The sequence below is a fragment of the Trachurus japonicus genome, chromosome 3, assembly GCF_045865225.1.
Source record: "Trachurus japonicus isolate A0001 chromosome 3, Traja_1.0".
Classification (NCBI taxonomy): Eukaryota; Metazoa; Chordata; class Actinopteri; order Carangiformes; family Carangidae; genus Trachurus; species Trachurus japonicus.
This window is the reverse complement of record NC_140909.1, coordinates 17,119,998-17,135,705: the sequence shown is the minus strand read 5'-3', so window position 1 is coordinate 17,135,705 and position 15,708 is coordinate 17,119,998. Positions and strand designations below refer to the sequence as shown.

At 41.0% G+C, this 15,708-nt stretch overlaps 1 protein-coding gene across 5 annotated transcripts; it reads right to left on the bottom strand.

Annotated features, from left to right (window-relative positions):
* Positions 1-10,822: 10,822 nt before the first annotated feature.
* On the bottom strand, positions 10,823-15,708 carry isl2b (ISL LIM homeobox 2b). 5 transcript variants are annotated; one of them, XM_085764370.1, is made up of 6 exons: positions 15,515-15,708; positions 14,893-15,082; positions 14,282-14,544; positions 12,869-13,164; positions 12,034-12,201; positions 10,823-11,693 (listed from the first exon to the last, which is right to left on the bottom strand). In XM_085764370.1, exons 1-6 carry the CDS (start codon positions 15,570-15,572, stop codon positions 11,577-11,579), a joined length of 1,092 nt encoding a protein of 363 aa, XP_085620496.1. In that variant the 5' UTR covers positions 15,573-15,708; the 3' UTR covers positions 10,823-11,576. The 5 variants fall into 5 exon arrangements, with proteins under 5 accessions (XP_085620496.1, XP_085620512.1, XP_085620503.1 ...); XM_085764386.1 differs by having other exon boundaries at positions 12,881-13,164; positions 15,515-15,706; XM_085764377.1 differs by having other exon boundaries at positions 12,869-13,161; positions 15,515-15,692.

The window sequence follows — 15,708 nt, the reverse complement described above, 5'->3', positions numbered from 1 at the left end:
CTCTGCTGTGATTCTTTATCATCCATTTACAATTTCACTTCTATAAAATACTTGCCACATCGTCTTATGGTGGATAACCAGAGTCTCATCCACATTACCCAAGACTCTTCCTGCCTCATCCTATGACCAGTAACCTCTGTCACAAAATCTTGTGTTTATTGCTTTTCAGCATCAGTGTCCCTTTTAAATGTTGCCCAGTTCTTGGGAAGATAAACCTCTGTGAACTTTTATCCTCAAGAGAGCAAAGAGATCAACCAGTTACATCTCAACTGTTGTCCAAAACATCTTGCGACAGCCCTTCATTTGATCTGTTCGAGGCTCCTTTGAACGCTGCTGTAGAACGTGGTCCTGAAGGGCTTCACCCTCAGATGATAAAATAGTGAATTATTGGTTTGTTTATCATGCTCTTAAAGCCTAAAGTGCATTATTAAACAGAGAGCACATTAAAAAGGGAGTATTGTTAAAAGTGTTTTAAAAATCTTGTAAATCCCGGTAATTTATGTCACCATGGTTGAGGAGGCTCACCATGGCCTTCTGGTTTTAATTTGGTTTAGGCTCAGCTCTCCAGGGTCCGTACCTGTGATGCAGCCTTTTTTCCCAGACACAATCTGACCAATATGACCTCCTCAAATTTAGAGAAGTGAGGCAGTGAGCTGCCGGTAGAAAAACAATTGAAGGCAGTTGGATCAAGAAGATAGAAAAGCACTGGTAAATCTTATGTGATGTGCAATTAAGGCACTACAATGACTAAAAACAATTTATTAAAAGATGTATGAGTGTTTTCTTTGTTTTATTCTTCTTTAAGAAGTATATCAGTAAATGTGTGTCAGAGACAAAGGAGGGTAATGTGCACATCCAACTGCTGGCTACATGTTGGAAAAAAAAAAACATTGAAAAAGAGAAAAGAGCGACTGCACAGGGAAATTTGCAAGATTTAAGATGATGTTTTATTGATGCAACATTTTGACCAACAAAGAATTTGTCAGGAGCAGAATATATATAAACAAGACTCTGCAGTCATGGCTGAAGCTCTTTGATGTTGTACATACGTGCAACAGAGATATGACCTCAGTGCTAATGTCAGCATGCTAACATAACATTATGTTCCACATCCTGCTTTAGCATGTTAGCATGCTAATGTATGGTAATCAGAAGAAAATACAAGGCCCAACTTGAGACTGATGGGAATGTTGTTACTTTTGCACATGTTTGTTCATAAAATAGTTATAGTTATAAAGCAATTTGACCCAACAATGGCTCCACATGAGAAATCAGAGGGTTGTCTGAGTGATTACAAATCATCCAGAGGACAACACATTCATCAAATTTCAAACCTATTTAGAATCCAAAAGGTAGAAGTCAAAAGTATAACTGTCAGCCTGGTGGCACTAGAGGGTAAGTCTGGGAATCATCCAAATTATTTAGATTCATTCAGGGCACCACAAATGAACGCAGCATTTCATGACAATCCATCATATTGGTGTTGAGATACAGAACAAGGACAAAAAGACTGATTGGCATTGTACATTTTTGTATCGTTGGAGCTGTTATCGTTTTCTTTGTCTGTATATATGTATATGTGTGTGTGTGTGTGTGTGTGTGTGTGTGTGTGTGTGTGTGTGTGTGTGTGTGTGTGTGTGTGTGTGTGTGTGTGTGTGTGTGTGTGTGTGTATATATACTGTATATATAGCTTTGTTCACATGGGTGCAGGAATAACTTCAAACCAGTTTCAGAGGCAGAGGCAGTGACCAGGCCTTGTCTGGGTCCTGGCTGGGACCAGAAACCTTTTCCATCCTCTGGGGACTCCCTGGCAGAGGCAACAATGGGTCAGAGCCCCTTCTTTGTGCAGTTGCCCTCCTTAATCAAACTAGCCAGAGGAGTGATTGGATTTTAATACTGCTGGGCCCACCGTAATGGTGTGATGGACGGGGACTGGTGAATTGGAGCAGGATGTCAGACCTCGGAGGCCTCCATTAATGATATTGCTTCATTTCTTAAAGTGGCAGGAACGCCTTGGGATGAGGGGATAGCTCCAGTTGGCAGACAGAGCCCTCCCCCTTTAAAAAAAACAAAAAAAACCCCTCCTTTACTTTTTTAAAAATTATTATTCTATTCTCTTTAAGCTCTCTGTGACTCGGGGTCATGTGTGTTGAGCTCTGTCTGTCCACAGTGGTACAGAACATATCTTGGTCTCAGGTGTGGTTGGCAGTTCCAGGTTACTGCTGTGCCAATGAGGACAAGTTATTGTGCATGTAATTCCTGTCTTGCAGGGGTGGGTGGGGGTGGGGGGGATTGTATGACAGTTTTTCAACCATGCAACACACAAAACTATGTTAAATGGAAACACTCGTTTTGAACAGCCTCCTCTTGGCACCAAGCATGAATTATCAATACAAACTGGAAGTGGTTTTCCCAGCACCGGGCAAAAAGATGACTCTTTTTGTCTCTGTGTTTTCATCTGACAGGAGCAGTATATCAGCAGCATTTACATTTCAGTTTCTGCTCTGTATGCTATAATTAAAGTTTGTCTCAGTTCCATCCCGACTCTTGAGTCAGAAGGTTAATTGAACCTTAGCACTAAATCTAAAGCACAAAGACTTCCTGAAAACATTCTTGAACTCCTGAACTGACACTGATATGACCCTGATGAATGCCAGCGTGTCTCCCTGAAACCTTTTGATGCCATTTCTCATTGTAAGTGACTCAACTTGCTGCTTCATTGTTTGCTTCCAGTGACACGTGTTTGTCTTCTTCGTTTCGGCTTAATGGCAGTTTTGGTCTTGTCACATAGGGAGGTGGGTGGGGGGGAGGGGGGGGGGGGGCAAGTACAGGTGAACCCTTGTTGTGTTTTATAGCGAGTCATTGTCGAGTGGGGCGGCTCCAACCTTCCTCTCTCGTCCTAATGGGTGTTGGTGTGTTGTTTTTGCAGTAGATTTATGTGTGGGTGGGGCACTGTGATTTACAGAGCTGTGACACTGTCTCAGCAGCAGGACCAGAGAGGCTGATTTTGGTTCTCTGTGTGTGTTCCAGGTGAGTCTGAGGTCTGTTCACCACCCCTACACACACACGCACGCACACACACTCCACACACAAAGCAACATGTGCTGGGAAACTCTCATGTGCAGAGATGACAACACATGGATACTTAAATGCACACACACACACACAGCTTTCATTGTGTAATACTGCAAGGCTGTTACTGTTGCATTTCCCTCTTTAAAGGTTCACTTGCAGCACAGTAGCATACGAGGGAAAGGGAGTTATGCTCTCCTGCAGGTAAACACTCGTTAAGTCTAAAAGCCACTTCTGCCTTCCTCCCCTTGTTTAAACCAAGAAAAAATATGGCATTAAAAATGTAATAACTGGAGCCTAAATATATGTCAGCAAAATACAGACACAGAAAAAAAAATCAATATTGTTTATTTGATGCTGCTTTCTAAAAATCTCTCCTTCCCTGTTGGCCTTGGTGCTTTTAAAGGTTCGAGGGATAATAAGTGGATATTTACTCGTTGTGTCACTTTCCCATAAAAGCAGCATTCATTCCCCAGGATCGATAGTACACAAGTAGCCCGCTGCTACATATAGATGTTGACGCTGCCCTTTCATTATCAGTGTAACCTAAGAGTAGAGATGATTAAATTCTTGTCACCAGATGTTGAATTGGCCATTACCCATCTAAGATAAATAGGGCCTTAAATTTCCCATTGAAAACACCTGACAAGAGGTGGAAGGAACACGGTGCACACTTTAATGAAGTTGACACAGGGGTTAGAGCTCCATTTGGCTGTGTTGTGGGGGTTATGAGATAAACAAGATTATGGAATAAAGAGATCTTTGTTGTCTCACTTTGGTACATCCTGCTTTGTAATAAGTCACTAATTTTGTAATTGAGAAACAAATTTCCCACTTCCCTTCGTGGGTGGGGGACCAGTGTCCAGGGATACTCCGAATCTCACAGACAGCTTTATTTTTCATATCCATGTCATGTTGTATGATTTAATTTTACGCAAGTTATTGAGACCTCCAGCCCACTCATTGTTGTTTCACTACTCAAGTGCAACACCTTCTCTCATCCCCCCCAACCCCCGCCCCCCCATTCTTTTCTCTTTCTCTTTTTCTCTTGCAGAAAAAAACAGACTCCCAGTTCAGTCTCTGCATTAAGTCAGCCTGTCAGAATGCTTCCCCTCGAGAGTTTTTGGACTTGAAGTTCGTCCCGGCAGTTCCTCTGCTGGTGGCCCCCACTGGAGGAGCAAGGTCACTGTGGGTCCAAGTGTCGAAATTTTCACACAGCCTCAACAGAAATCACACACTTATTTTTCGCAATGTTTGTTGGTAAAAGCTAATTCAATAGTATAAGAAAAAATTCTGTGAAGGTATGCAGGCGATATGTCAGGGAGACTTTTGAAAACACGCTGCTATTGTTAATCTTTGTATGATTGTTGAATGAAAAAAATGTTTTGTAGAAATCAAAATGCACATATGAGCATTCAGGGGATGAACATTTTAGTGTCCTAAACCTAAAATGTATTATTGTTGTTAAATAATAATAGTAATGATACATTTATTATAAAATTACTTTAAAAAAGATTATTGATAACAACAATAATCATAATGTGAAGTTACTTAAAACATGCAAATAAATGTATTGTATTGCATGACTTCAAACTGTGAAGATTGCAACACCTACATTTTTATTTTATAACAAAACTACTGGGCGACACTTTCACTATTGTTTCCACAAAATCTGAGAGATGTATTCAAATTCTAGACCTATACAGAACTTCTAAATAAAAATGCAAATAAACTGCAAACCTTGTACTCTCCATATAAACTGAACTATCTGAAATGTGACTGCATGATTATGGTGGATGATGCTGTAAATCACCCAGGGCAGGCTGTCTAGGAAACAGCACAGCAGTGATGAACAGATAATATAGAAAGATGAAATGATTAATCACCTTACAAGCAAAACAGAAATAAACTGCTACAAATGCTCTTGGGGCACCACTTCAGTTTGGCTTTACACCTTTTGAAACAAAGGTGTATGTTTAATATACCGGACTGTTGTGTAAGAGTGCATGAACACACGGTCCACTCCATTAACAATAAAAGGCAGTAACTGCATCACACCTCCGGTAGCTGCATGTCACCTCCTGAATCACTGTCCTGGTTTTATTTTGTCTTTGTCCAAAACTGAATTGTAAGCCTTGGTAAGGCCTCAAAGTATGCACAGGATAAATATCCTAAAATACATGCCTAAAATATTTTTCCAGCTAAATTAAGCTGAGAGCACAGTTTAGGCTGGCTAAGAGACCTATAACTATGTTATTCTCTGTGCTGTCAAATTATGGAAAATGTTTTTCTAAAGAAAGAAAAAAAGTGAAAAGCATGAAGGAGCAGCTCCAGCCTGTCAATCACATTTTGGTGTCCTGTGCATTTTCCCAGCACCAGAAAACAAAAACAAATGAATAAATAAATAAAACATGTCCAAAATGATTAAAGAATATTTCACTGCTCCCTATGTGAAAGGTGATGTTCAGTGTGTGTGTGTGTGTGTGTGTGTGTGTCAGTGACCGCTTAGTGACTGCGTGGTCGCGGTGGGCGGCGCTGTTAGTCCTTCCCGAGCACGCCGGGTGATCTAATTACGCGCACCCTTCTACCAATTAGAGAATTACATCACACCTCTAAATGGACTCGTCCTCTTAATCATTAATGGTAGGGTGTCAGTGCCTCTGACAGCGTCTATAGTTGCATCCTGGCTATTTGACACACGCTGACTCGTTTTCAGCGCTGCAGAACTGACACAGTTTGGACTTAATTAATAACAGCACTGACAGCTGAGCAAAGAAGATATTAGCCTTTCATGTTTGCTCTATTTCGAATTTTTGCGTCTATAAGTTACCCACCAAACATTGGACGTCTGATGGACGTGCAGATTATGTCTATATTGCGTCCGTCAGTCCAAGACCAATTCTGGACGCCTAAACGACGTCCAAACTAGGTCCACTATTTGGACGTCTAATCATGACCCCACTTGGACGTCAATATGCAGTTAAACATTTGGACGTCAGGCTTGGTCACTTTTTTTGGACGTCTAAGACAGGTGCAGGAAATTGACATGATTAATGATTGTAGTAGTTTTAGTAATAGTAGTAGTGGACAAATAACAATATTGTTATCAACATGATTAATAAATACAAATATATATTGTTTGTGATTAAACATTATAAGAGACGTCCAAACAACGTCTTGTCTACGTCATTTTTATATGTCTAATTTTGGTCCCCTGAAGGTGCAGACTGTTACGCCAGATGACGTCCAAATGTGGGCATTGTAGACATCTCTTCTATGTTCAATTTAAACTCATTTAGGACATTGTTGTTCTTGAGTACATGTGATATTTTGTTATTTTACATCTTTGTTTTTCCTACTGTTTTTTTTTTCAATTTCATTTCATTGTATTTCAATTAATTAATTAATTAATATTTTAATTTATATATTTTGAAATGAAATTTGTGGGAAATTATGGCTTCAGAAAATAATTTCACCCGATCATGGTTCATAAGAGTAGGGAGAAGTAAATATAATTTTGAACAGTCTTTGATAAGAGCCTTTATTATTTAAACTAGTCAAAGGCACTCTGATTGGCTGAGGCAGCATGTGATCATACTCTGATTGGCTGAGGCACCAGCAAACGCCACTCTGATTGGCTGAGGAAATACACCAAGCAACTGGCGCGTTTCTTCTCTACTGCAGAAGCAGACTGTGGTCAACATAACGCCTTGGTTACAACAACATCGTTTTCCACTAAGTGGAAGGTAAGTTTGCTTGGTTTAGTTGATTTTATGTTTACTGTATGCATTTATAGTGTCAGTTTCTTTCCGGCGCCCATTTTAACCGATGTGTCATTCACACAAGACGCGCTGCGGCGTGCACCTTCACGGCCCCGGTGTCTGGTCTATTTGCTGTAATGAGTATGAGGACTGTTGTGGTAAACTGGGATGTGAGTGGTAGTCACGGATGCTAGCCGCCACCGCTAGTTAGCATCGGGCTAGCGGAAGTTAGCATCGTGCTAGCGGAAATTAGCATCGGGCTAGCGGAAGTTAGCATCCACTGCTTGCACTCACTAGCATCCAGGACAGCTAACAGTGCTAACAGCCTCCTACTACTCTGCTGTACGGAGCTCCTCCTGGGCTCTGTCATACACACAAGCTTCCACTAGCTACTCTTCCTGGGTGCTGTTTCACAGTGAGGATGGTGTGTTGTGCAGTTTCCACCAGAGTTTTGCATGTATTTTTAAAAAAAAATCTGTAACACCACACGTATTTTTCATCCACTTAACAATTATGCACTACTTTGTGTTGGTCTATCACATAAAATCCCAATAAAATAAATTAAAGCTGTTGTTACATGACAAAATGTGTAAAGTAAAAGTTCAAGGTGTATGAATACTTTTGCAAAGCACTGTATCATTCACATTTATTTATAAATGTTTTTTTCCCCTATAGGCTCTTCACTAATGGTGAATGATGGTGACATCTAATATCAAGGGAGAAGACAAAGGTTTATAGAGCAATACAAGGTAAGCCCATATGTCATATCTTAACATTTGCTGAGATGGTTTTGTACGAATCCAGTATTGGTAGTGGAGACACAGGCTGCAGGTTGTCTTTGCATATTTCTAATTATTTGTCTTCTTCTTCTTCTTGTGCAGATGGAGGCATACATTTTGATGACACAGCCAGAGAGGACTTTATAAAGACACATGCTGGAGGAGAGGGATACACAGCAGTCACCCAGGACTGATTATCCATTGTGGAGAATCTTGTCACAGTTTTGTATCACTTTTGTACATGTATTTTCTGTGTTAAGTATGCAGTAGTTGGTTCTGATTTGTAATTCTTCTCAAAACACATTGAGTTTATCACTTTCATTTTTATTGTGTTATATTTGTTGTTGTGCCACAGACCGAAGCAAGGCGGGCTGTGTAACTTTATGTATTTATTAGTATTTTACCAGCAGTATTAATTTCAACAGATACCAATAACTTTATTAGAATGACATGTTTGTGCCAGTGATTAAGAAAATAAAGATGGAAATAAATGAATGGGGATTGAATTGTGATTTATTGGTAAACCTGTGTATAACTGTAGTCCCATATGTTTACAGGAGGTGGAGGATCTGTTTCCTGTTAACTTTCCTGTAGCTTCATCTGGCTCAGCAGCAGGTTTGAACTGGAAATGCATTACACCTTTGCATGCGTTTCCAGGTAATCTGCTGCTGAGAAAACCAAATGAAGCTATAGGAAAGTTAACTGGAACAGTCTGACACCTTCTGAAATGGGACTACAGTTATGCACAGAGCCTAGAAGCAGTATAAAAACAATGTCTAAAATTAGTTTAAATTTGATGCAAAAAAGACGTCGAAACGACCACATTTGGACGTCAAATAGCCCTCATGCGGTGGTCCTGTGGACGTTCAGTGGATGTCGGTTTAAATTTTGACTCAGAAAAGACGTCTATAATGACCACATTTGGACAACAAATAGCCCTTATACGGCGGTCCTGTGGACGTCAATATTGGACGTTCAATAGACGTCGGAAAAAGACGTCGTCTGGAGTAACAGTCTGCACCTTCAGGGGACCAATATTAGACGTGCAAAAATGACTTAGAAAAGACGTCGTTTGGACGTCTCTTTGCTCAGTGGGTAGTGATGCAAATGACTCCAAGTTGTGCCATTAATGCACTGAAACGAGTGACTACGCGTGCGTGCGTGCGTACGTGCGCGCGTGTGCACACGGGGATCACCGGTGTTTATTCTGAGTCTTGTTTAACGCACCGAGGGGAAACGCCTATCGATAGAGTCGCTGGAAGATCATATGGCCTACAGGTACTCAGGCGTCATTTTATAGGTGTCAGAGGACGTGATCTCTGATCTGAATGAGCCACACAGACTGGTAGGCAGCCTAATGACTGGAGCGGAAAACATAAAATGGAAAATAAACTTTAACTGCACTGGTTAATGTTGCAGCCTAATGAATTTTTTGTGTATGTAATTGTCCATTTAAAGTTTTCTGTCATTTGCTGTTGTCGCTTCTGTCCAATCTTTCACTTTCCACACGCCCGTAAATAATGATGAGTTTTGGAGCACTTAGCCTACTTTAGATATTTTTTTTACATAGGCAATGTATTTTTTATTTTAGGCCTACATAAAAAAAAGAAGTAAATTATTACATTTTTTAAAATCTATATTTTTTATTTGGCATGTCAAAGCTGAGATTTGGGGGAAATTGTAATAACAATGACATAATTTTAGTTAATTTAATTTTAAAAAATATTACAGCTAATCATTTTTATACACAAATCCATACAGATAACTAACTGTTGGGGAAACAGTGATTTTGAGCTGGAGGAGAGTTAACAGGTCTGCATTCTTGTCTGTAAACGCCATTGTTATTAGTCTCTTATCTCTGTTATCTTAATCTGCTCGCAGTGTTTACTAATCTTATTTGAAATAGCTCAATTACACATCTATTATCTGCCTTTTGTCATTCAAACTTCCGATGAAGATGCTGCCCCTGCACGAGGAATGAAAAGAAACATTTTTTTTTAAAAATTCTCACGGTGTAAAAGTCAAAATTCACGCTCTTTGACGCTTTGGCGAATTCAGGCTTTCTCACTCGCTGTATTATTGAGTCGAGCTTTGCAAAATCCCAGGTTGAGATAATTTACATATTTCCAATTTACCATGAAAATAAAATATTAAGAATAGGCCTGTGTATTTTTCTGCATTTTTACAATAAATATGACTAGTTAAATGACGCCATCCAGTTGGCAACCTTTTCAAAAAAAATAAACTATATAAAAAAATAAAATAAAATAAAAACTTAGAGAAGCTAATTAAAAGACTTCGGAATTACATGGACAATAAGAATATTAGTCTACACACACTTGAAAATAAAATAAAATTAACCCGAATAACACGTTTCAGTGCATATGTGGGAGCTTTGTTTTGTTCTGCACACGGTGTAAAGGAGTCACTTCATTTAGTCTGAGCTGTCATCTTGGCTGACCCGTGCGCAATAACGCAATTCACTGAAGGAAAATAAACCGAGGAGGAGAAGTGACCCTTTACGAGCTGCTCCCTGCTCCCCTCATTACTGGGGGCTTCGGGGAGGGTACGTGCACAATGTGTGTATGTGTGCGTGTGTTTGTGTGACGGGCCTGTGTGTGTGTGTGTGTGTGTGTGTGTGTGTGTGTGTGTGTGTGTGTGTGTGTGTGTGTGTGTGTGTGTGTGTGTACGGACCGGGGGTGTTTGGTTAGTTTGTTGTGGCTTCAGTCAGTGTATCGCTTGCAGGTGATGCCAGGACTAGATAAGAGGTCGCCGATCCCTTCGCGCTGTCTAGACCAGCCTGTGACTCAACCAGAGAAACTGGACTGAGCACAATTTACAGCAGATTTTTGCCCCCAAGATAGTAAATGACCACTGGCCGAGTCCTGCTGCTTAACCGAGGGGGGAAAACGCCGCGAGATGGAGCGGAGTGATAAGAAGACACGGCCTCTGGGCTGCAGTCCAAGCAGACCAGCTTCAATATAAGCTGAACAGGACAGACAACATAGTCGCTGCAACTGAAACACGCACTTTTGTCTCACTTTCTTTTTTTTTTAACGAGTCATGTCCGGCCCTGCCAGCTCTCTGCAGGTTTCCTACATCAGAGATCACTCGCTTTACTTTTGCAGCTAAAGAATTTTCAAATAAAATCAATAATTCAAAAAAGCGAAAGTCGATAGGTTAAAAACAAACTGCGCCTGTAGAAGACACTTTATGTATTCAGCTTTTTATTTTTTTATCAGTTAATAATCCCTTACGAGTCGTTTCCTAACAATAAATAATATAACAATAATTTACTTTTTTTGTTCGAGAAGCTCAAACAACCTGTATCCTGCCCTTAACATAAAGTATTTTTACAACACGAATAATTTGCAGATTATCATGCTCTGACCTTAAGACAAACGAGTCAACTGGACTCGACAAACGCAATGAACGTATCAAAAGATTCTCAGGTTGAAGAAACAAAGACACAAGAAGATCACAATGAGACTGCAGAGTGTCCGTCTGTTTCGACAAGGAAAGGTTTCCAGGTTTTGTGTTTCTCTTGGAAGGTTCGTTGAAGTATATCCACCAGGAGGCCTCTCCTGCATCCTCAGTCTCCAGAATCAAGTCATGCAACGATTTGTTCTGCTTGTTTTTTGTTTCGTTTTTGTTTTTTTGTTCAATGAAATCTCCAAAAGAAAAATTAAATTAAACTCGGAGTCAGTCGGTGCTTTCTTTGTTCCATCTCCGCCATGTCAGGAGTTTTTAAGAAAAAATATTAAACTGTCTCTCCTCTGAAGTTTTTGGGCGATGTGATGAGCTGGTCACATGCAAAGGGTGGAGGGAGAAGGGGGGAGAGGAGAGGCCGGGATCATGCTGCAATCGTCCTTGCAGGAGCTGAAGGTGGGGACGAGGAGGGTGGATGGGTCGGTGGGTGGATGTTTGGAGGGGGGGGCGTCCGACAGATGTGAGGTCCCCGTTTTCACGTCTCCACCGGGCTGGGTACCATACTGTTGGGGGTGTCCGGTAACTGAGAGGACAATGAAGTCACGTCGCTGCCCGAGGAGTTCCCGAGAGATCCCGATTCAGAGAAAGACACCTGAAGAGAGGGAGACAACGTGTCAGAGCAGGAAGCCTATTCGGGACTTTTATTTTGAAAGGACGAATGTATAGGCATGTAATTCAAGTTTGTTTTTTTATTGCTGGGAATGACGCCTTAATGCCACCCACGTGACTGGCAGAGTGTGTGTTTATGGGTGCATGATATACATGCAACACAATTTGAAATGATATTTATGTGCAGAAAAAATAGATACCCATAGATAGATAGATAGATAGATAGATAGATAGATAGATAGATAGATAGATAGATAGATAGATAGATAGATAGATAGATAGATGTGTGCACATCTAACTCAGTCTGTCCTGAACACACACACCAGTTGTTGGAAGGCTGGCTGGTCCAGGTCGCTCTGCAAGGCGAACTCACTCAGGGCCTTCCATGGAGGCTGGTAGGTCTGGACCTCCACCGGGTTTCCCTGCACGGTGCTCTCGTGTCGTATAGGACTCCCAGCCACGAGAGGCGTCCCTGTGAGGCCCTGCAGGTTCTGATCAAACAGAATGAAAAAAAAAGAAAGTTACTTCTCTTGTTGTGCAAGAAAGCATCTGTCACCAATGAAGTAACTGAAGAAAATGGTTGGTGTGTTCTAATAATACTGAGACACATGTTTTCAGTTTAGGATAAATGCTAAATTTGTAACAATTGGGTTCCTTTTTGGGGGGTTTGGCAATCACTGATCTATAGTAAGAAGAAAATGTTTTATAGATGCAGATGGAGCCTGTTTTTATCTTTCAGGTCAAGCAACTGAAGCCAAAGCAATTGATTCATTATTCACTGACTTAAAGTTTGAATACAGAGTAGCACTGCAGCCAAATGGGTTGTGCTGTGTTTCAGGTCATGGAGAATAAAGGGTTTAGGACAGGGTGAAATTATAGGATGAGTCATTGCTGGTGGTTCAGATTAGTGGACGTACTGATAAGCAGGGTAAACAACCATGTAAACAAAACATAACCATATAATCATTAAAAACATAATTACGGTTATGGTTTGCATCTGTTTCCCACTCCTCACTAAACTCTGCATTTCTTAATTAATTCCAGCCTCAACCTGGTTCCAAATTAAGATTTCAAATAAGTGCCACAACAAATGAGGTGAGAAAATGCAAAAAATCAAAGTTAAAAAATCGTTGGTAGTAATCAAGTGGTCAAACTTACGAAGATGCTTACAGTCTTATCACTGTGCTGCTGCTGGAGCTGCTTCATGAGGATGGATTTCTTTTTGTCTTTGCAGCGCTTGTTCTGGAACCAGACCCGGATCACCCTGGGGCTGAGGCCGGTCATCTCCACCAGCTGCTCCTTCATCAGCGCGTCCGGCCTCGGGTTGGCGTTGTAGCAGGTCCGCAACGTGTGGAGCTGCTTCTCGTTCAACACGGTCCTCACCCGCGTCGTCTTCTCCGACTGCTTGTGGACGTGGTTCCTGTGCGGGGCCTGCCGCACCGTGACCGGGTCTGCTGAGGACGGAGGAGGACGGAGAGGGTCACAGACAGCCTCCTCGGTTTTGATACGAATAGGAACTGTCCTTTCATGTCCTCTTGGATTATTTTTGTTTGAAGGGATTTATAACACACACATTTCTGCATGAGCTCAAATCACACAGATAATTTGAATAAAACAGCTTCTTTTTTTAAAAAAGAAAGAAAAGAAAAATCTGTATTTGGTTATATTTACATTATAAAACTTTATTCTGATGTGATTATTGCACTTGCATGAATAAAAATCATATCCAGTCTATAATGTACAATTGTACCTATTGTTGTCCCATTATTACAAAATGTTTTAAGGCTTCACTTAACCACTCACATGCACTGATGTCAGCCTATAATAATATTCAGCCGAGAAAACAAGAGAGAGGCTTTTTTTTTTTTCCTCCACCAGATCTATGATTTCAAGTCAGTTAAACCTGTAAATCTCTGCTGAAATTTGAAATCCTGCTGGTGCCACTGTCCCAGGCCGCAGTACATGTTCTTTTCAAATGAGCGCTTTATGCAGGAAGTCCTTGAATATTATTCTCACATTTGATTCGTTCGCTTTGGCAGGCGCCCGCAAGATGACAGCTCCACACACACACACACACACACACACACACACACACACACACACACACACACACACACACACACACACACACACACACACACACACACACACACACACATTCTTAGGCTTCACACACTCTCACACACTCGCTGCCACAGCCGCTACTCAAATACCAGATTATTCAGATAATGGCAACAGAGCAGGTTAGTGCTAATAAGATCAATTATGAAATTAGCCTAAAGAAAGGTCTCAGCACACACTTTACTCACGCACGCACGCACGCGCACACACACACACACACACACACACACACACACACACACACACACGAATCTCGATGTTTTAAAAAGAGAGTAACTACAGAAAATATCTAAACGTTTTTGAAAATCTTACATGACTGTAATAGGCTACTAATTTTATTTTTTCCTAAATTCGCGATGTCAGATTATTTTCTGCAAATAATAGCCTACTAATAATAATAATAGGCTAATAATAATAAGAATGTAATACTTATAATAATAATAATCTGACCTGCCAGGTGCAGCGGTCTGTTGGAGTGGATGTGTCCGGGGCTGATGGGGCTTCCTGCGGAGCTCCTCTCCAGCAGCAGGCTGTGGTCCGCCCGGCACAGCAGCTCTTCTTCCCGTAAAGAGAACTCATCTCCCGGCAGCAGCTGCCTGCTGCACACCGAGCACCGAAAACACTCGATGTGGTAAACGTTATCCCGGGCTCTCATTACCAAATCGCTGCTGCTGAATCCCAGGTTGCATTTTGCACATTTTATTCCAAACAACCTGGGGAATTAGAAATCGTTCAGAGAATTAGAAATGCAGGGAGAGAACGTGGGAAATAAAAACAGAAGACAACTTTTGGTTGACATGTCAGAGCTGTGAGATTTAGTGTTTGAATGTTACTTGTGTTTTTTTTTTAATTTTATTTACTCAGTTAAGTTAACAAGACAATGTTTTTATTTTATTTTACAATAATTGTAGGCTAAATTAAACTGCAGTTTAGGCTTTGTGCTCATGACCTTTTCTGTCTAAATTAATACTTTAACTTGAGATCTATAGTCTTACTTGTTATCCAAAATAATTAAAGGTGTTTTTGCGAATAATATGCTACATATTTTCAAAAACTCCTACCTTACATAATCTCTTTTACAATAGGTTTTTCCGTCTCGGACGAAACAAGTGCAGGTCTCATCCAGGTACTGGCTGCACTCTGCACACTTCAGGCAGGCTGCGTGCCACTCCAGGTCGGGAGACACTCTCAGTATGTACTGGTCATGGATCTGGCTTCCACATCCTACACACATCGCGAATCCTGGCTTCTCTGCAAAAAGCCCACAGCAGCATAAGCACAGACTGAAACCTCAGTCCAATAAATCGCAATCGCAAACAAATACAGTATTTGTTACACGTGTTACATTTTACGTCCAGTTTGCAGTGTTGCAGCGAACTCCTCTTTCTCTGCAGACTGGACAACTCCTGCTGTTATGTAACAGATTGAGACTTTTGCCAGTGCTCGCAAAGCACAAATACTGAGTTGTTTCACTTCTTTAAAAAGAAGAAAAAATAATTCTCCAAAAAAAAAAAAAACAGCCTGAGAAATAACAGTGCACAATTTTGCATTAGCAGAAAAAAAACGACTTTGGGAGCTATAGTAGGTGCACTGCTCAATATATCATGTAGCCCATAAAGCCACTGCGATGAAAACACAATCTGCCACTTCAAAACTCCACCGAGCGGCTCCGCTTCTACTTACTTTTGGAATGATCCCCCATATCACCCAAGAAAGAAGAGCTGAAAATAATATCCACCATACAGGAAGGATAGAGGGGACTGTGGTAGGTGCGGAAAAGATGTGAGCAGATGACTGGCCCTTCGCTTGCCTCCCTGATAACTTGTGTCTCTCCGGACTGGAAGGGGGGGCAAGGAGGCTGCAGGGTCCCACGCGCT

Excerpts from the sequence above, each read along its gene's own strand:
- isl2b (XM_085764370.1), bottom strand. The coding sequence starts at position 15,572 with ATGGTGGATATTATTTTCAGCTCTTCTTTCTTGGGTGATATGGGGGAT. Across the intron at positions 15,083-15,514 it reads TATGGGGGATCATTCCAAAA|AGAAGCCAGGATTCGCGATG; the intron begins GTAAGTAGAAGC and ends GGCTTTTTGCAG. Across the intron at positions 13,165-14,281 it reads CAGACCGCTGCACCTGGCAG|CAGACCCGGTCACGGTGCGG; the intron begins GTCAGATTATTA and ends CTCCGTCCTCAG.